Raw genomic sequence first — 22,418 nt, 5'->3', positions numbered from 1 at the left:
GAAGATGACCAACCTTGTCAATCAGTGGCAGTGAAGGGTAGTCCCACCTCTGAAAAAACATAGGTTTATGGAAAACAGATCCTGTCAAACTAACTTGATATCTTTTTTTGATGAGATTATAAATTTGGTTGATAAAATGTTGATGTAATATATTTAGACTTCTGTGAGACATTTGACATAGCCATAGACAAATAGACATTTTAACCACATGACATTTTGGTTAAAAAAACCCACAGCCATACAAAATAAACATGGCACACATGAAAGAGATTAAAACTGCCTGACAGGTCTCAAAATATAATTGTAGACAGGGACTCATCATCAAGGTGGTGATGAAGCATAGCAAACTGAAACAGGAACTGGGAGCAATAACCTGAACATAAGGACCTGGTGACCTATGGTGCCACCTGGGAATGACAGCCCAAAAGTTAGGACATAGTGATCCAAAGAAGCCTCTGGGGAAGACAAACCAATACTTTCCCAATCTCAGGTGTGGCAGGAGATCCCTAACCCACTATTAAACCTCCCAGGGTACATGATAAGGAATACATAGTTTCTCTAAGACAGCTGCAGACCTCCTAAACATCATTTACAATATTCAGTGCATTGTTGCCTGAAAAAGTCTATTCTCTGTAGTTTTGTTTTTTGTGGGTTGGAGCAGGGAGAGGAGGGTTTGAGGTTTTTAGGTTTACTTTTTGAGTCTACTATCTTATCTGGAATGCTGGCCTTCCTTCCCCATGGAGGGAGAATTCCCTTTGTTGAGAAGAGCATATGCACACCTAGAGGATCAATACAACACTATGGCCTGGTCTTTTCTGCATTGATTTGCTATGCTGCACTCTGTGAGGGTGACCATGGGAAGCTGGCGGGGATGATTTTCCCTCATGCTGCACACTGTGAAGGGGAGTAGGGGGAAAAGATGCTGAGGAGTTGCTGTACTCTACAGATTTATATGGCATGAGGGAAACAGATTTTGGAATGTTTCCTTTGTACTTCTTGCAGTAACTCCTACAGAAATCTCCTGGACCAGAATCTTCAGAAGATAAAGGGAATCAATGGGCTCTTCTTCTCTTAGTGCTTTTTTGGAGTGTGGGGAGTGATGTGAGACCTCTTCCGAGCAGCTTCTTTTCCCGAAGAGAGTAGTTCACACCAGGGTGCTAGCCTGGGTACAGTAGTGGGCTTCCTAGGGTGCCATGTTTTATTCAAGGGAGATTCTAGGCCATGACCTGGACATGCTGAAGCACCAGGCTCCAACCCTGGACATTCAAAAGGAGTCTTTGTCAACTTCTGTAATGTTCTGGGAGACAGAACTGGCTGACATAGCTGGCAGGGAGTAGCCCTGAGCCACTGAAAGGCTCTGGAGGGAGCAAGCTGTAGAATGGAGGGAGGAATTGGTCTCAAGGACCCCTTACCAATTTCTCTTTGCTCTGTCCAGTGGCGCTGGAACATTTTTACTAGTGGGGGTGCTGAAAGCCATCCCCTTACCCCTTTCTGCCCCCCCTCTGGAAGGGGAGGGACCCATTGTAAGGGTGTCGAGGTTGGGGGTGGGTGCAGGGCTAGTAGCCAAGACACCACGCGTGGGCCTGGAGCGGAGCCCTGGGAACAGGGCTGGTGGGAGGGGAGCCCCAGGCGTGGGGCTGGGACCCTGTGTGCAGGGCCGTGAGTGCTGCCCCAGACAGTCAGGTATTCTGGGGAAGTTTCAGAGTCTGTGGTGGTGAAAGATAGAGATTGACAATGAAATCAAATGTTTGTTCAGTAATCAATTTCTAAAAATAAAACTTTCAAGGGATATATTTTCATGTAAGGTGAGAGTCCGAGACCCTTACTCACCTATGTGTGTATTTTGGTGAATTTTTGGTTATTCTTTTTATATATATTGATTTTAGAAGATCAAAAAAGGCAGACAAAAGTAGCTAGGTGGAAGGGAGGCCAGCCTATTTCTTGGCTGTTTCTAAACTTCTACCTCTTATTTCAGACTCACTTTTCCCTACTTATATCACCCCTGGTGGAGCACATTCTGCTTCATGCCATGACATTTTATTGTTCTGACTGGGGATAACCAGCAACATTTGAAAGCCCTTTTTTAACTGAACCTCTAGAATTTTTGAGGATCACCAATCAACACTGTTTAGCTATACCTAAAAACTGGACTACAAGTGAGTTTCTAGATGGTACCACAAAAGCAGCACATTCCATAGCTTAAAAAGAAGACTGTATACCACATCAGCAATAACCAACCTGTAGGCTTCAATTTCCTCTCTGCACCTTCTCCAATCACCATATGCATGGTTAAGGAATTAAGACAACAACAATCTCATAGAGAAATGAAAAAATATTGAAACATCTTGCTATAACTCGTGACAACTCCTGTCAAAGAGAAGCTCATTGCATTTTTGTTCCTCCTCTCACTAATCGCCCCCAGAATGACTTAGCAGTCTGCAGTACATCAGACTTTCTAGAGGAACAAGGATATGCATTCCTACTTTTAGAATCAAAGAGCATTAGAATCCTCAAGTTCCAGAAGGGTATATTTTTTAAAAGGTAAGAAACATACAGTGATTTTTAAACTTAAAAGGAATGGTCCCAATTAAATACAAAAACAGAATTAAACATACATGCCAAACCTCTGTGAACCCATTTGCTGTGTGGCATATTTGCATTCACACTAAGGTCATTGGGCTTGTACAAATGCAACAGAAGTATTTGGCCCAGCATTTTTTGCACAAAAACAGATATCTGTCATATCGTCTCTGGCCCATAACCCCTATTGTAATTCTTTAGTTTTAGTGTCTGTACTTAAGGTTTTGGGAAACTTTCAAAAACCAATGTCATTTTCCATAAGAGTATTATAGTTCCTATTACACATTACTCACTTAGGCCCCACTCCCCCCCCAGCTCCTCCCACCTACCAGCAGCCCCACAGATCAGCTCCTCCCCCTCCCTCCCAGCACCTCTCACTTGGCGCGGAAATGCTGTTTAGCGGCATGCAGGAGGCACTGGTTGGGGTGGGGGAGGAGTGGGGGTAGTTAGAGGAGGGAGCAGAATGGGGCAGGGCAGGAAGAGGCAGGGCACAGTTGGGGACTTGGGGAAAAGGGTGTAGTGTGGAAGGGTCTGGGGCAGAGTGGGGTGGGAAGAGGCGGGGTGGGGGACTTGGAGGAAGAGGTGGAGTGGGGGCAGGGCCTGGGGTGGAGTGGGAGTTGAGCACCCCCTAGTATCTGAGTAAGACCACGCCTATGCCTAATCCTGTAAAAACTTTGCAGGACTGAGACCTAACCCCAAGGTTACCTTTTTTACCTTCCGCTGCAGTATGGGGCCTGGGTTACTTGCAGGCTTAAGCTAGAGTAAATGGTGGAGTCTCTGTAAACTGAAGTCTTCAAACCATGATTTGAGGACTTCAGTAACTCAGCCAGAGGTTATGGGTCTAGTACAGGAGAGGGTGGGCGAGGTTCTGTGGCCTGCTATCTGCAGGAGATGATCATGATGGTCCCTTCTGGCCTTAATGTTTATTGGTATGTCTACACAGCAAAGAAAAACCTGGACTATGGAATTATTTGTACTATTATCAGTAACACACACTGACTTGCAATTTCTGAGCAATCACCAAGTTACTGAAGAGCATTCTTTCAATCATGAGGCTAATAGTTGCAATTACTGTACTTCTATTAATTGCAGCACAGTAATTCAATATAAAATCATTAAAAATAGTAAATAATGTGTATCACCAGAAAAATATATGGCACCATCACTAGCAGGCTCTTTCTGATGCCAAAAAGAAAGTGATACAGTGAAGCATATGTTAGAAATGGGAGGGTTTTTTTTATTATTATTCTCTGTAGTCTTCTCACAGAGATTTTAAGGTGGCTCAATCAATTTCATTATATATCTATTGATAAGTCACATTCCTGAGTCCAGTGTACTGTAATCAAATTTTAAGTTTATGCTCTTATGTTCACAAATAGTAAATAATCATTATAAGGTAGTTGGCTGAACAATCTAGTATAATTAGCCCAGCAGGTAATCAGTGTATATAAATCAGCTCTGCCATTACTGTATGCTGCATGGAGGATCACAATAGGCAATGGATGATAACATACCCAAAATATTTTTCAGATTAAACATATTACATTTAATCCATGCTTCTCTTATTATATTGGACAGAGACACACGACTTCTAATGGTTATATTCTTATTCTTCATCACTATTAGAAAAGGGAAGTGGTCAGCTGGTGTGTATAGCTTGACAGGTGCAGACAAGATGAGATGGCAAACTGCAAAGATTTCCCACAATATAATTTCCCTAACCTCTACTAACAATGTATTTATAGCATTTGCTCTCCAGTTCCGCTGTGTATAATAGGCATTTGATATAATGTACAAAAGATCTGAGCACAGATGTACCCTTTATATAACCAGCAGGCATGTCACCACAATACTAATGCAAGGAGACAATCTTTAATTTTCTTGTAAATAGGTTTTCTAACATATTCTCAGCCTTATTATTCTGTCTGCCAATGAAAAGCAAAAAAACAAAACATTAAAATGAAACAAAGAAAACTTGTACTCTGTCAATAAGAATAAATAAGAGAAGAGAAATCACCTCAAATATAGACAAAAATCCAACTCAAATTTTATTTTTCTGGCTTGATTACTAATTCAACATTTATCCCTCTCCTTCCTGGCCACTTCCTGGCCTTTCTTCCCTTTCCTCTATTGATATGGTTGTTTCTTTCCATGCGTCACTCTCCTCCAATTTTAACTCCTTTGCCCCTCTCCCCCATTGCAAGGTCATCCCCGTCAACTCCTAGCCCCGGCTCACCTCCCAACATACACTTCTGCTCGCACTCTGCAGTACATAACTGGCAGAAATTCCATGACAGAATGACTTGCTCCACTACAAATTCATTTTTTCCTCCTTTGGTCCTGCCTTCCTATCTGAACAACTCTATTTCTTCAACTTAACTGAATTCCACGCTAAAATCCCCGCTGCCTTTTCACCACCTTTGACTCACTCCTCAAACACTCCCACACTCCTACCACCACTTATCTGCATGTACAGAATCTTCCTGTTTTCTTCCAACAGAAGGTCATGTAGTATTTTTTCAAATTTCCTCATGCCTCAGCCTTTGCTTTCCTCTCTATAACACTCTCCCTCCTCTTCTTTCACTGTCAGAGAGAGAATTTTCTGATCCGCCCTCCTCCTCTAACTTCTCCACTTGCCCCCATGATCCTACCACATCTGCTCACCTGCTCATCAATTCCCTTACTTTTCTCCTTAACCTCTCACTCTCCTCTGGCCCCTCATGATACAAACAAGCTTTATTCTCTCCCATCTCAAAACTCACCACTTGCTTCTCCAACTACTGCCACATCTCCTTTCTCCCATACATCTAAAGCTCAATGAATAAGCGGTCTACAATTGTGGTCTGGAGTTCTCCTCCAATTCCATACTAGACCCTCTCTAATCCAGTTTCTCCCCGTTGCATTTAGATGAAACCACTCTCACCGAAAAGTCTCTAAGAACCTCGTCCTATCAAAATCTCAGAACTGGTTTTCCACCCTCATCCTTCTTGACCAGTTAGCTACCTCCAACACTCGTCCATGCTTCTCTTTTTGAAATCTCTTCTTCCCTTGGCTTCCATGACTCTGTCTTCTCCTAGTTGTCCTCTTACCTCCAGTAGCTCATTCAGGATTTTCTGTGGAGGATCCTTTTCATCCCCCTCCCCCCACCCCCAAAGGTTCTCTCTTTGGTCGTCATCTCTTCTTCCACTATACTTTATTTCCAGGTAATCTCATACACAAACACAAATTTAACCATATCTTTATGCTGATGACTCACAGATCTACTTCTCTATTCCTGATCTGTCTCTTTCTGTCCACATTAAAATCTCAGCCCGTCTCTCTGACACCTCCTCATGAATATCTAGCCATCTGTTCAAGCTCAACAATTTCTAATCAATTGCTATTCTAAATCTAAACCTTCCCCCTAAACTCTCCCTCACTTCTTGATCATTGCAGACACAACCACCACTCTGACGGTCACTTAAGCCCATAACCTGCATGTTATCTTAGACTCAGATCCCTCTCTATGTCCTCACACCCAGGTTACGTCTAAATCTTGCAGATTCTTTCTGCACAGCATCTTTATGGTATGGCCTTTTGTACATTTATAAAGTTTGCAGATGATACCAAGCTGTGGGGGGAGGGGGGTGCAAGTGCTCTGGAGGATAGGGTTATACTTCAAAACGAGCTGGACAAACTGGAGAAATGGTCTGAAGCAGGGCCGGCTACGGGCACCAGCGTTCCAAGCAGGTGCTTGGGGCGGCAGTTTGAAAGGGGCGGCAGTTCCTCCGGCCACAGCAGCAATTCGGCGGCAGCTTCTCTGTGCTGCCCACCACAGCGGCAAATTGGCGGCAGCCCCTTCCCTTTGCAGCTTCTTCCTTTTGCTGTCCGCGGTGGCAGTTTCTTTCATTGCTTGGGGCGGCCAAAACTGTGGAGCCAGCCCTGGTCTGAAGTCAATCGGATGAAATTCAATAAGGACAAATGCAAAGTACTCCATTTAGGAAGGAACCATCAGCTGCACACACACAACATGGGAAATGACTGCCTAGGAAGGAGTACTGTGGAAAGGGATCTGGGGGTCATAGTGGACGCAAGCTAAAGATGAGTCAACAGTGTAACACTGTTCCAAAAAAAGCGAACATCATTCTGGGATGTATTAGCAGGAGCATTGTAAGCAAGACTCGAGAAGTAATTCTTCTGCTCTACTCTGCGCTCATTAGGCCTCAACTGGAGTATTGTGTCCAGTTCTGGGTGCCACATTTCAGGAAAGATGTGGACAAATTGGAGAAAGTCCAGAGAAGAGCAACAAAAATTATTAAAGTTCTAGAAAACATGACCAATGAGGAAAGATTGAAAAAATTGGGTTTGTTTAGTCTGGAAAAGAGAAGATTGCGAGGGGACATAATAACAGTTTCCAAGTACACAGAAGTTGTTACAAGGAGGAGGGAGAAAAATTGTTCTTCTTAACCTCTGAGGATAGGATAAGAAGCAATGGGCTTAAATTTCAGCAAGGGAGGTTTAGGTTGGACATTAGGAAAAACTTTCTAACTGTCAGGGTGGTTAAGCACTGGAATAAATTGCTTAGGGAGGCTGTGGAATCTCCATCATCGGAGATTTTTAAGAGCAGGTTAGACAAACACCTCTCAAGGATGGTCTAGATAATACTTAGTCCTGTGATGAGTGCAGGGGACTGGACTAGATGACCTCTCGAGGTACCCTCCAGTTCTACGTTCGCATGATTCTATGCATACACATAGCTAAAACTCTCATCCAAATGCTCATCAGCCTAATTAGTGCAACCTCCTTTTCTCTTCTCTTGACAAGTGTAATCTTGCCCCACTAATATCCACTCAGAATGCTGCTACTAAGATTACTCTCCTAGGCCATGACTTTGACCATGTCACCCTACTCTTTGTATCCCTCAGCTGTCTTCCCTTTCTCTATCACATCAAACATAAGCTGCTTGTCTTCACTTTCAAGGCAAAGTCCACTTTCATTGACTATCCCCATTTTACCTATCATCTCTCATTCATTATCCAAACATCGACTCCTGCCCCCAATCGTTCCATGATGCCAACCGCCACCTTCCACTTTTTAAAAATTTTTAAACAAGCACCTTTCTGCTTTCTTCCATGTAGCCCCATACACTTGGGAGGAGCTCTCCATAAACATACACAAAGTTACATAATTATCCTCCTTCAATATTGTCCTTTGCTATGATGCCTAAAGAAAAACTAGAGAATGGTTAGGCTGCTGGGGTACTGTTACCAATGCCTATCCTGCTGACCAATTTGGTCTCATCATTTCCTTGTGCTCCCCTAGCTATCTTTCTGTATCCAGCTATTGTCTCCTCTCTTATACTTAGTTTGCAAGCTTTATGGAGCAGGTACCGTTTTTGTTCTGTGTATATATAGCACCCAGCACAGTGGATTTCTGGTCCATAACTAGGGCTCCTAGGTGTTATGGTAATACAAATAATTAATGAAATGATATAATTATTAATTGATAAAATCTGGTTCTCCAGTATGGTTTTCTGAATAAAACGGTCCTAGACATAACTCAAAACAATTACAGCACTGCAGGAGCTAAATGAAATCTGTCTGGCTCTGTTCATGATGGAGTTGCCAAACTGAACTCATAGGATTCAACTAAAATTATAATGGGAATTACAATAAATTTGAAACACAAGATGGCTGCTAGAGAGTATTGACCTTTATTTCCTAAACCCAGTCATCTGACCTTGGTCAGGGTTTTGTGACCATTCCTGTCACACTGTTTCCAGTGGTTAGCATTGCAGGGAGATAATTAGATACACAAATGTAGAGAAACTGAAATCATCTGCAGTAGAAAGAGACATCAAGCATCAATCTAGATCCACTGCTATCTAAATTTTTATATAGCAATGTTAGTTGTAAAAAAGTATATTTAATGCTTGTATCAATCTGTAAGTGTTTTACAGCTCATATTTCAATATGTTTGCCTAGCTACATTTCTAGATGCACTGGTAAAGCAATTTAACTTGCTCACTGCATTAAACAACACATATTAGCTGTTGATTTGCTAACAGAAATGTTTACCTATTTGAGGTTTTTTTTAATTTAAACAGATTACCATTGTAAATAAAGACAACATTAAATTTGAAATTATATAGCCATCTACTAGTAAATGATACTCTTTCTATATTGGGAGAAATAGGGTGGTGGGGGGGAAACAGGGTGAGATATTCCTCCAGGACTAGAAAGGAGAACAGCTGATACTGATGGTAATAAACCACCTACAATACTAATACACATAGACTATCTCCTTTAATTTCCTATAATATTACACAAATGCAAGTGATACTGAGCTGATCTGGCAATCAGTGAAAATTGGTATCATTACTGTTAAAAGAGATCATTGTATCAAAAAAGTATTTGACAACAAAATGATGGTTTCTAACTTATAAATCTCCCCCACCCCCATAAAGCAATTATTTCCTCAGCTGTTTGTTAACTAAATACACAGCATGCTTTTGGAGAAAATATTACACACTAGCTTTCTAATTAATTATTCTTCTAATGATTTTCTTCTGTGATAATGTCACTTACATTTTTTAAGAGCAATTTCTTCTAGAAGCCCTTCGTGGAAGCTAATCTAAATACATAGAAGAGAATAAATGATGAGTGCATACTATAATGTTTAAAGCTAGAATTCGAAGGTGAAGTTGAATGTGATATGCATATTTGAAGCTTGAGGCATAAGCAATGGAAGAGGGGCACCCAGTTCTATGTGCCATTAGCAATATAACGTGTATGCCACATCAGTGGTGAATAATAAATCCAATAGTGCAACATTTGTTAAATGTGCTGTATTGAAAAGATGATTGAAAAGCAAGTCTAAAGCATAATTAGGGACAGAATAAAGAAGACAGAAGAAAGCTGAATATGTTGCTGATTAGTACTAGAGGTTGGTTTAAAGGGCAAAGGAATGGGAAAGGACAGAATATTTTCCTGTGAGTCATTTCTTAATTTCTGTTAAGCATGACATCGAATGTCACTCTCATGTTATTCTGCTGGACTGTTTTATTTCTCCTTTTGTTTGTTACAAACACTTTATGAGAAAAGAGATAGAGATATTAAATATTTTATCTCAGCATCTCAGAATATCTCCTACTCAGTGGGAGTATGGGGGTAAGTCTGTGACAGCACGTTTGATAAGGTAATCATTCATTGTTATTGAACTGAGTAGCAGAATTCTATTTTCCTGAATCTGCACACGTTACACTGGGCCATCAGCATAGGTTTTTTTTTTGTTTGTTTGTTTCCAGTAGCAGCCATATGGCCAGATTCTGCCACCCTTCTTCATCGGTTGTACCTTAGTCATTTCAGTGGGATTCCTCAAGGAATAAAACACTACTCAACATGAATAAAGGTGGCAAAATCTGGCCCATAGCATACTGGATGCTATACAAATACAAAGGTGACATGGTCCCCGCCCCAATAGTTCACATTCAGCCGTTTGAATTTTCCTCAAAAAAACTCCTCCATTTTGAATTACCTGTATTTTGATTACTGAAGTAGGATACTTGTGTAACTCCCTCATTTTCCCCTCCTCTATTGCGATTTGTTTCCCTAGGAAGAGAGCGACTCATTTTGGAGAGGGTTTAACAAATCAGAAAAGCAGAATATAATTTGTACCTTATTCTGAAAAGTCTGAGAAAAAAGTATCAGTGTGATGGTTATGTAATGAGTAGAATGTTAGGACGCAAGACTGGAACTCATTGAATTCTCTAACACTCAGTAAGAATACAATTAAGTATTAGCACCGCTGGTCTCAAATGTGAAGAGAGTTGTGAAAAAAACTGTTTTGTCTGCATTTGCCTACATTATTCATCAGCATTCTGAAAATTTTTGACTAGCTCTAATTATAATATTGTTTTGCTATAAGCATGTTTAAGAGTCACTTGGCACTGGTAGAGCGACCAGATTTCCTGATTTATAGGGACAGTCCTGATTTTGGGGGCTTTTTCTTATATAGGCACCTATTACCCTCCACCCGTCCCGATTTTTCCCACTTGCTATCTGATCACCCTACTTGGCAGTCTTGCATCTCTCACTGTTGACTACCCGAATGCTTGTTACAGTAGTTTGAGTGAACTGAAAGGGATCACAGAACAAGGAGTAATGGTTGCACTTTTATCTGCAGATCCACAGGGCACTCTGCACCACAAAGTGGAGACAATCATTGGCCGCTGTTGAAATTGTTGGTCTTAATGGTTTAAGCAAGATTCCAGGAGTGTCCAAATTATTCCATAATGAACAAACAAAATACCAAAAGAAAACAAACAAACAAACAAAACAACCAATGAAAAAACCCCAACCAAGTTGCAGTGTGGCCATTTTTTGCACACATTATGGAGTGTCAAAAATGTACAGCTTCTACTGTGTGAAAATATAATTTTTGTAAATATAGCTTTTTGTGGGATGGGGCCTAATTAAGTGGAAAGTTGTGTGCAATTCACAGTGACGTGAAATCTTTCTTTGGAAGCATTTCTCTATTTTCTCTAAGTTTTTTCCTCCGTCTCAGTGTGTTTTTTCCAAGGTGTGCTGTAAGTGCAGATCCAAAGAAGCTCTAGTCTTGCAGAGATTAGGCAGTTTAGCCACTAAACTCTTCAGAAACTGGATTTTTCAATGTGGGTTTTTAAAGCACCTAAGTAGCTCTGTGGTCTACACTGTCTGCTGGAAACACCTACATGTATATACACTCACAAAACCACCAAGTGAAATGATAAGTGGAAATTCATGCACAAGAATATGTTTGCTAAAGATTTTCTTGGAAACATAAGAAGAGAATGTTTACTGTATTCTTCTATACAGGTGAACGAAAATGCAAAATGAGGGAAAGGCACTTGAAGTAGGTGTCATACCAATTTACAAAAGCAAATTGTCGCACAAGCTGCTAGGCAGTCATGGATTACTGCATGAAACAAAAACATTTTATAGCATCCAATTCCAAAACCAACCATATGTAAAATTATGCAACAGTGAAGCTTTCTACTATATGATTACAAAACAATACCAGATAATCAGGGTGTGGGACAAATTCAAACAATTTTGATGTTGTTTTCCTCCTGTCTACCTTTCTCCATTTCTGTCTGTGTGTCAATTAAAATATTTTGTATAACCATACCTAGAAGTTTCACTTGTCTTCAATCACGGTCATCTAATGTAACTAGAATGTCTGTAAGAACAGAGTTGTCAAAATCTTCTCAGATTTTCTCAAAGAAAATCCCAACAAATCATTAAATGACATAAATCCAAGAATGTTTATAGAACGGTGTACAATGAGGGCATGTCTACACGACAAAGGCTTTGCTGGTATAGCTATAGCACTAACTATACCAGCAGTGCCCATATTGCAGATGCAGCTTGTGACAATGGAAGGAGTTTTTCAGTCAGCATCATAGCACCACCTCCCTGACCCACATTAACTATGTCGACATGAGCACTCTTATGGGTGTTTTTGCCAGTATAGCTACATCTGCAAAGGGTGTAGCTTTTTCACACACACTCTGGCCAATATAACTACCCCGACAAAACTTTGTAATATAGAGCTGGCTTGAGCTCATGAGACACCAAAAAGGAAGGAATACTTTCCATATCACCTTTAAAAAGGGGAAAGGCTCCTCTGCATTTTTCTAAGAAAACATGCATAACAGCAACCACCCTCTCAAGCCCCAGTAACCTTCCCCCTTATTTGTGTGTGCATTTCAAGATCAACACCGCAATGGGTTTCTGTACATACATCCTCCATGAATTTTGCCACTTCAAAAGAGTTACAAAACTTTCCAACTTATTTGTCACTTATTCTTTATCGTGCACCACTTCTAAAGCTATGATGCATTTTCTAACAAAACTAATTAGACTAATTAGACTGCGATATTTGTGATCCATATCATCCTAATCTAAAATTTACTAGGCCTAATGATTTCATTTATATTATATAATATGAACATACATATAACACTACTAGCTAATTTTTCCTTTAGCCAGAAACAATACACATAATGAATTCCTGAGAGCTCACCATAGCTTCAGAGATGGCAGGAACGATAACACTGTAATGCTTTACAAATCTTTTTGCTCACATAGCTATTTGACAGAATAGCCAGATTATTGTTTAGGTAAAAGGATAAAACAAGTGGCTAAATGGAAAACACTTCTAAATTCCTTCAGCAGTATTACTATTCTGTTAGCAGAAATTTATTCGGTGGAGAAATATCACTGTATGTGCATTCTCAGGTGCTAAAATATTAAAGACCCAAGGGTTTAAAAAAAGAACTTATCACACAACTTAAATACCAATTAAGGCATTTCAATCACTACTTCTAGTTACAGCAGAAGTGTTCTTTACTTAGTAATAGTGGTCAGAATAATGTAAAAGTGTAATGGCATACAGGAGTGGGGTTTAGTATGGGGGAGGGGAAGAAGGAATAAGACTGGAGCCACTTCAACATAGACTTAATTTTTGTAACAGCCAGCCAACTCTGTCTGCAGCCTGTCCCTTGGCTTTCTTCTCTGCTCCTCAGTGAGAGACTAGCATTACCCTATTGTCCATGTCAGATTCACTCTCTGATGTGTTATTTTATTGTACTGTGTCCAAGTCTGTATAGATCTTGGAAGGACAGGGAAACTATAATGAATACATTTTTAAAAATGATAAAAATAACCAAATATAGCATTTCTATGAATTTTTATCATGACTTCTGCACATCTGGGAGAAAAAGGGGAAATATTTGTTTTCAGTTTTATTTAAAAACTAGCGTCTGGCAGGTGTTCACAGGCTAAGCATTTGAGGATGCAAACTCATTTGCCTCCTTGCTATCCCCCTTCTTTGGGCACATAATACCTTTGATGCTTTTCACTCGTGCAAATCAAGTCAGAAATATTTCCCCCTAATCATAGCCAAGCAGAACAAATTTGTGATTCTGGAAGAGCCCAGGCCTTATTTACACTGGTGGTGGTGTTTAGGGTACGTGTAGCTACATGCTGCAGTGAAAGGCAAGCTGTGTGCACAATGCAGCGTGTAGCTACACACAGTAGCAAAAAGCTCTGGCAAGAGGGAGGCAGCGGGGAAAGATTCCAGCACAGGGGAGCTGCCAGAGCATCTCTCTATTGTTGGAGTCTTTCACGGAGGTGGGGAGAGGCTCTGGCAATAGGGAGGGAGTGGGACACTACACTGTAGACATGGGATGCACTGCTTGGGTGTAGAGAGCACCATCTAGAACCTTTTAGAAGTGGTGTGCCGAAGACACACTTTAATATAAGGTTTCACGCGCCAATAATACATTTTAACGTTTTTTAGAAGGTCTCTCTCTATAAGTCTATATATTATATAACTAAACTATTGTCGTATGTAACAAGGTTTTCAAAATGTTTAAGAAGCTTCATTTAAAATTAAATTAAAATGCTGATCTTATGCCGCCGGCCCGCTCAGCCCGTTGCTGGCCTGGGGTTCCGTTCACCTAGGCCAGCAGTGGGCTGAGCGGGGCCTGCGGCCGGGACCCTAGCTGGCAAGAGGCAGGCAGCCAGAACCCCAGACCGGCAGTGGGCTCAGTGGGGCCAGCGGCCGGGACCCCAGACCAGCAGTGGGCTGAGTGGCCCAGCCCGCTGCCAGTCTGGGGTTCCGTCCACCAGCTCCTGCAAGCCGGGGTTCCATCCGCCAGCCCCGCTCAGCCCGCTGCCAGTCTGGGGTCCCGGCCCTGTCCACATAGAGTAAGTACCTACCTTCTCCCCGGTTCTAGCCATTCTCTTCCTCTCTCTGCACTGAGATGAGGGTGGGAGTATGCTGAGAACAGGGCTGGGGGTGAAGGAGCAGGCTGGGGGCTGGGGTGCAGGGTCTGGCCAGGAGCTAGAATGAGGGCTCAGAGTTGGGGCAGGAGGTTTGGGTGTGGAGCGCTTACCTATGCAGCTCCCATTTGATGCGAGGGGTGCAGGTGAGAATGTGGGGGGTGCAAGAGTCAGGGCATGGGGTGTGGAGGGGGGCTGGGTATGTGTGGGGGATGCCGGAGTCAGGGCTGGAGGTGTGTGAGGGGGGTGCAGGGGCCAGGGCTGAGGGGTATGGGTGGGTTCATGAGGTCAGAAAAGAGGGCTGGGGACATGGGGGTGCTCCCAGCCCCCTGCCATGAGCGGCTCATGGCAGGGGGCTGGAGGGGTATGCCCTGATTCCACCCCCTTCCCCAAGGTCCCCGGAGCAGAAAGCGGGAGCAAAGAGCGCGCTGCGGCTCCACTTTTCCCTCTCCCCTTCCATAGCAAGGGCCATCTGCTGATAGGCTGCAGGGAGGGAGAGAAGGAGGGACAGGAACCCAACACGCTGGGGGAAGAGGCGGGGGAAGGGGGAAGCTTGCCTGCCCTGCAAGGAGAGGGCGGGGGGCGGAGAAGAGTGGTCCGGGCCAGGCAGGATTTTTAATGACATGCTGCTGTCTGCTGGGGTCGGCAGACAGCAGCGTGCCATTAAAAATTGGCTTGCGTGTGCCTTCTTTGGCACGCGTGCCATAGGTTGCCGACCCCTGATCTAGGGTATATACCCTAGTCATTACTATAAGGTGGGAGTAAAATGTATGAAAGACTGTGCTAAAAGAGCAGTTAATTATCAATGGTTTGCTGTCAAACAGATTGTGTAGAGTCCCTCGGGGCTCTGTCCTGGGTCTGGTAACATTCAATATTTTCATTAATGACTTGGATAATGCAGTGGAGAATATACTTAATAAAATTTGCACGTGACACCAAGCTGGAAGGGGTTGCAAGCACTTTAGAGGACAGGATTAGAATGCAAAATGACCTTGACAAATTGGAGGATTGGTCTGTAATCAAGAAGATGAAATATATTTAATAAAGACAAGTGCAAAATACTATACTTGGGAAGAACATCATCAACTGCACAAGTACAAAATGGGGAATGACTGGGAAAAAGATCTGGGCGTTAGAGACTATCACAAACAGATTATGAATCAACAATGTGTTGCAGTTGCAAATAAGACTAATATAAGGCTAAGGCTGGGGTGTATTAGTGAGGATGTTGTATGTAAGACAAGGGAGGTAACTGTCCCGCTCTACCTGGCACCGGTGAGGCCTCAGCTGGAGTACTGTGTCCAGTTCTGCGTGCCACACTTCAGGAAAGATGTGGACAAATTGGAGGGAGTCCAGAGGAGAGCAACAAAAATGAAAAAGGTTTAGAAAATATGACCTTTGAGGAAAGGTTAAAAAAAACTGGGCATGTTTAATTTTGAGAAAAGAAGACTGAAGAGTAACCTGATAACAGTCTTCAAATATGTTAAGAGCTGTTATAAAGAGGACAGTCACCAATTTTTCTCCATATCCTATGAGTATAGGTCAAGAAGTAATCAGCTTAATGTATAGCAAGAATGATTTAGGCTAAATATTTTGGGGGAAAACATTATTTTTTAAGGACAGTCAAGTACTGAAATAGGCTTCTAGTGGACGTTGTGGATTCCCAGTCATTGGAAGTTTTCAGGAACAGGTTACACAAACACTTATCAGGAATGGTCTAGGTATAGTTGGTCCTGCCTCAGCACAGGAGGCTGGACTAGATGACCTCTCGAGGTCCCTTCCAGCCCCATATTTTTGCGATTCTATTATTTGATTGACATCAGGTAGAGGCCCTTAGTTGGTCAGATTGCGAGTCATTAGTTGTTTTGTCATCATCTTGCTAGAATTTTACTTGTTACTACTTCATGGTAAACCAGCTTAATTTTTATTCAGTTTCACTTCATGTATCAAGTGAAATTTAAACCTGCTTCATTGCATACTAGATAACATCTATCATATGGAATTAAAGCTCTATCATCAGCTTTCTGGATCTGGCATGATGCACCCAAATTACAAGATTGTTTGTGACACACAGGTTTGATATCGAATACTTTTTGAATGACTTACAGCACTGGCATTTTCCTTTGTGTAACAAAATGAAAAAAACTGCAGAAAAACCTTGACAGGAATAAATAAGGAATATATCCAATTTCTTAACCAGAAAACAATCTATACTCCCATAATCCCCAAACGTCTACAAAAATATATTCAATTGGCTCATTAGCACTGTCGTCCCCCCGCCCCCCCGCCACTTGGTAAGGCAACTCCCATCTTTTCATGTGCTATAAAATATATTCTGCTTACTGTATTTTTCATTCCATGCATCGGGTTTTAGCCCACAAAAGCTTATGCCCAAATAAATATGTGAGTCTCTAAGGTGCAACAAGGACTTCTCGTTGTTTCAATCTGAGTAGTATGTTTATGATAGAATTATTCTGTTTTCACCTTTGGGGTCACAAAAATTGGTCTGCACTCTAGACAGCTAGACTGTGAAGGATACAGACATTGTGGACACATGGATAACAGAAGACGTTTCTTAGCAACAAGAACTACGTGAAAGCTTCTGGAATTTCTTATTACCTCAATTTATTATTTCCTAAATGTAATAATGGCTTGCACATTCTGTATGGTTAACAAGCAGAATCAGACACACCGTATCCAGTTCCATTGCACAAACAAACTGAATAATTGCAGTTGTTATAAAGAAGGAAAGAATGAGAAATAAAGTGAAGAAATTCCAAAGATGAATGGGCAAGGAAAATCTGAATTTCATTCCAAACTATTTAATGTGACAAGGAAACCTCACTTTAAAGAATAAGAAAAGAGTTCATTCTGTTTGGGCGGGCGGGCAGGCGGTGGGAGGGGGGAAGAGCTAAAGGGCACATGAAAATGCTGCCTCACTCCAGTAGAATCTTTATTTTGTTGTTGTTTTAGGGGCTGCTCTCTTTTAAGTCCTGCCATTCATTTCAATAGAAGTTGAATTAGGTGCAAAATTAATGGTCTCAAGTTGACTTTGAAGTTACACTTTCTCAAATATCTGGTTTACTCTACAGACCTATGTCAGTATAACTACAGTCGCTTAGGGGTCTGAAAAATCCATACCCCTGAGTGACAGTTATACTGACCTAACCCTCTCCCCACCATAAAGACAGTGCTATGTCAGTGGGAGAGTGTCTCTCACTGACATAGCAACTGCCTCTCGGGGAGGTGGATTAACTAGGCCCACCGGGGACCTCTCTCCCATTGGCTTAGAGCATCTTCATTAAAGCATTAGAGCGGAGCAGCTGCCGCAGCATTTTAAGTGTAGACTTCCCCTAAGTAAATAGGTTTTACACAATGTTGAGATAGTGCCAAAATAAAAACACAAAGTGTCCAGATCTACACTAGAAAACTTTGCTGGTATAGTAATGTCGGTGAAGGATGTAACTTTTGAACAACACATCTATAGAGGCAAAATCACAAATGTAGACACAGTAATACAAACATGAAAATGCTTTTGTCAGTGTAGGTAGTTTCACTGAGAGAACTGGTAGATGCTATATCAGCAACAGAACTCTTGTCTGCATAATGTGCATTTATACTAGGCAGGCATGCTGGTATAGCTATATCTGAAAACCTCTTCTACTCCAGACCTGGCCAATGCACACACACAATGGCAGCAACCCTACAGGACCAAAGTGTTATATTATGAAGACTACCTTTGAAAACAGTGAAAGTGAGAAATTTCTTTAAAATGGAAGCTTTGATTCTACAAATCCAGAACATGTTGCTGAAAGACCTTATCATCATGAAAGTTGCTTGTTTCTTTCACTTGAGTTTTCACATGCACAATGCATGAACCCAAAAGAACTAAGGTTTGCTGCTGCTTCTTGACATCTTCAGGCCCACTATAAATCCAAATATAACTGTAAAGATAATTTTCCAGTTTAAATGTACCAAGTATCAGGAAAAAAATATAGCAAACTAGATTTCATCAACATGATAAATGGCCAAAGAAATGATTAATCTTAACTCAAGAAGAGTTAGGAAAAAGTAAACATCCATTAAAAGTTGACAAAAAAATAAAAACAAAAACATCATTTGAAGAGGTGATGAAAGGAGCTGGGAAAAATAATATGCATATCAGACGATTAAAGTTCATAGAAATGGCCTGCAGATTAGGTACCTACTTGTTAAAAAAATTAAAAATCATGCATTGAGTAATATGGTATTCAGCAAGAAGAGGAGAGGTCCAATCATGAATTCATTGAGACTTTTCACATTACATTTATTGACACTCATGTGCTTGCTGATTAATTAATATGAATTATCAATCAAATGTTTGGTCAAAAACCAGCGGTTTTTTTGTGTATTTTTAGGAGTGTAATGTAATGCGTTATTTTTGTATTGAAGTCTGGGATTTGCCATGAACTTTTTAGACCATGACACTTTATCTTCATAGGCTCTACCCATGTAAACCTTTACTAGCATCAATAGTCCTCTAATTGATGCCCATGGAACTGCTCTTGGTAGAAATTGGTGGACTTAGTTGTCTTTGCAGGATCAGACCCACAGGAAATAATTCTAAAATCAAGCTTTTAAACTATCAGTATTGCATTCATATTAATAAATTGGTAGACATACTTATGACAATTGCCTAAAGCACACATCTGAGCAGCAAAAACTACTTAAAATAATTGGAAATACCCAAATTATATTTACTGTATGATTTAATAAAATCAGCGCAGTAAATGAGAAGGAAGTAGTATCTGGAGGAAAAAACCAGCGCCACCTAGTCCTGATTCATAATCTCTTTTACTCAAATCTAGAATCCTCTGCCTGACTTCATAGAACTCACTAAAATAGTGTAATATATCCCTAATATTATTTATATTTGCCAGATATGAACCCTTTCTTTTTATTTTGTTTTTCTCTTAGAAAATGTTTATTATAGTTACAATAAGTTTTAAAATAGTTTACAAAAGGTCTGAAGTATAATTAAAAGAATCAAATGGAAAATGACACATTAAGTCCACTCTCACCAGATCAATATATTTAAAGATTTCCAGTTATACTGCAATTTCCACAGCTCAATTAAAGATGAAGTTAAAAGCATTCTCGGGTTTGATAATGCTACAGTAACCTCATTTTCTCTTTCTTTAACAGATTATCAATAGCTAGCTGTTCACCCACTGGAATGAACACCAATGGCTCAGACGAATACTTCCAATCTACAAATCATGCAGAGCAGACATTTCGCAAGATGGAGAACTATCTCCAGCAGAAGCAGCTGTGTGATGTTCTTCTCATTGCTGGAAATCACAAGATTCCAGCTCACAGGTGGAATTTTCCTTATTGTTTACTAGCCTTTATAGCCTGACAGTTCCAAGAGCTCAGACAATGTGAGTTCCCACCTTGTCCCTGATTAGTTATGAATGAATGGTTACAATAATTAGCACATCAGCTGAAGACAGTTAAATGATATGATCACAGCTTTAAATTCATTATTGTAAATAGAAAGAAATTCAAGTATGAACCAGTTTTTTCTATTTTGCTACAGTCAAACTTTAGAGAGATGAGTGAAGCAAACAGCACAAAGACACCCTCTGAAAGAAAAGTTCAGATTCTAATTTACTAGATTACTTTAGATTACTTAATTCCCTTTTAACTTCACTGTAAACCACTGTAAGGATAAAGTCTTTTAAAGGCAGCCAATATGTTTCTCCTAAACACACAAATGAATTGCATAATAATGGGCTGTTTCCATTTCAAGATTGGTTCTTAGCGCTGTGTCTGATTATTTTGCTGCAATGTTTACTAATGATGTGCGTGAAGCAAAAGAAGAAGAGATCAAAATGGAAGGAGTGGACCCAGATGCACTGAAAGCTTTGGTGCACTATGCCTATACAGGTAATTCCTAATCTATTCTCTAATTCTGTAAAGAAAGGTGAACACTGTCCAGCATGCAAAATTTTTCACCTCATCCATTTTATATTAGTGCTTAGATACATACCCAATACTGGAAAATATATTTGTGTAGAATGCTATTTACTAAATATGATGACAAAATAAAAATAACCCACAACAACCCTAGCTAGCTCTTATTGTGAGGAAAAATAAGAATATGTCATAGTTACAGGGTAAGCTGTGCTTTAGACCCTTTTGTGTCCTTTGAGTGCACCGCTAAGGTGAAAGTTCTGGCTTCATTCATCTCTCTGAAGGGTGGAACAACATGGTTCAACCCCTCTGGGACTGGACCTCTGGGTGGTAAGTTCAATTCAGTCCAGTTACTTCCATCTCAGCTGGGAGAAGCAGACTGTCTTGCTGCATTCTTTCCCTCCTTCCATGAGTCTGCATTGGCATCTCCATCTCAGGCAGCTTCTGACAACCAACTCAATCCCTTTTCTTACCCGTGCCAGCATCTTTAAGGTTTCAGAATCCACTTAGATCCTAGGTTTGGCTTTGGGAAAAACAAACCTCACTGGAGTGAGGCAGAGAGTGAGGGGGTTATTAACTACCCCCATTGTTTCCTCAAGGAACCCCATGATATTTTCTCAGACTGTACTTTCTCTTTGCCATTGTTTTGTTTCCTGTTTCTCTCCTCCCCCATCTCTAAAAAGCCTCCTTTGATTCACTTCTTTGCAGTCAGGCAGGATAATATCAAATAAGTAAACTGAGGTGCACGTGATATATATAAAAATAGACAACTCCCTCACACTCCACATCTTGTATGACAAATAGCTTATTCTTTTATTGGACCAATGTCTGTGGTGAAAGAGATATGTTTCTGAAACTGAGGAAGAGCTCTGTGTAACTTGAAAACTTGTCTCTTTCACCAACAGAAGCTGGTCCAATAAAACATCATCTCACTCACCTTGTCTCTCTAACATCCTGGGACCAACATGGCTATATCAACACTGCAAGTACTTATTCCAACAGATATACGAATGTCAAAATATTCTGTTACTCTGTACATGATTAGAACATCTGCTATTTTTAATTCAGGCACAAAGAAGAGGAATAGTAATTTAAATGAATAAAGGCCAGATTCTGCCTGTTGCTTTGTTCATGAAGTTATATGGGAAGAGCATGCTGAGAACCTTTGCCCTTTGGATGCCCCACCAAATGGCCAGGTTCAACTTCAGCAACTCATCTCCTTCAGGGGGAGAGGCACAGGCCCGTCCTTGGAACTGGATCAAGGGGAATAAGATGTACTCCTTAATGTCATGAACTAGCCACAAATTTGAAAAATTAACTACTGATGTTTACTTGAAAAAAATTGGTCTAAGATATTTTATGTTAGTAGCAGAGTATTTTCAGCTTTTCTATTCTACTCTCCCCACTCTTTTCAGTACAACTGCACCCCAATGTTTACATTAATTACTAATTTGATTCTGAGAACTTAGTCAATAGCCAAACAGACCAAACCAGAGAAGTGTGAATTGTCTTTTTCTTGCTGCTCTGTAATCTGTGGAGAAAAAATGTTGTAGAACAGATTTCTGTTACTCTAGTGTACAATCCAATTAAAAATATCCACAGCATTCAAAGTTATGCAAGCACTGAAAGGCTGCAGATACTAGCTCTTTGGGAGATTATTCAACTCAGAATAAAGGTCACTCTGCCATAGGTGCTAAAGGAGCTCCTTCTCCCATGCCTGAATCTTGAGAAGGGGGAAAAAAACAGTCTCCCAGAATGTAGCAGCACACAAATTACCAGAACAACACCCTTGCACAGTCTATGGTACAGAGATGAACTATCTCGGACTGATCTTCCATTCTCCCTTTCTCATACATGCACTCATTGGTTTGCTTTGAATAAGACAATTTTCTACATGCATCACCTCCAGAACGGGACATGAGAAACTGTGGCTCATACCTGTTGAGTGGGTCCAAGCTTTCCATGCATCATTTCAAAGAGAGTAAAACATTATTTCATGGCAAATATAAAGTAAAATTAAATTTTAAAAAGGTTACTGTGCAAGAACTTGGCATTTAAAATGTTTTCCAAGTGCTC

The 22,418-nt window shown here is 40.8% G+C and overlaps 1 protein-coding gene across 3 annotated transcripts in view; it reads left to right on the top strand.

Moving 5' to 3' along the window:
- The window catches only part of KLHL4 (kelch like family member 4), a 77,017-nt gene that overhangs the window by 25,500 nt on the left and 29,099 nt on the right, over positions 1–22,418 (top strand). For all 3 annotated transcript variants that reach the window (XM_073360870.1, XM_073360869.1, XM_073360871.1), the window contains exons 2-3: positions 19,572–19,745; positions 20,179–20,315. In XM_073360870.1, coding sequence (XP_073216971.1) covers positions 19,572–19,745; positions 20,179–20,315 — 311 coding nt within the window. The remainder of the gene's footprint in view (positions 1–19,571; positions 19,746–20,178; positions 20,316–22,418) is intronic.

Source organism: Lepidochelys kempii, chromosome 9 (genome assembly GCF_965140265.1).
Source record: "Lepidochelys kempii isolate rLepKem1 chromosome 9, rLepKem1.hap2, whole genome shotgun sequence".
In the NCBI taxonomy this organism is placed as follows: Eukaryota; Metazoa; Chordata; order Testudines; family Cheloniidae; genus Lepidochelys; species Lepidochelys kempii.
Note: the sequence above shows the minus strand (reverse complement) of the source record. Positions and strands in the feature narration are given on the sequence as shown.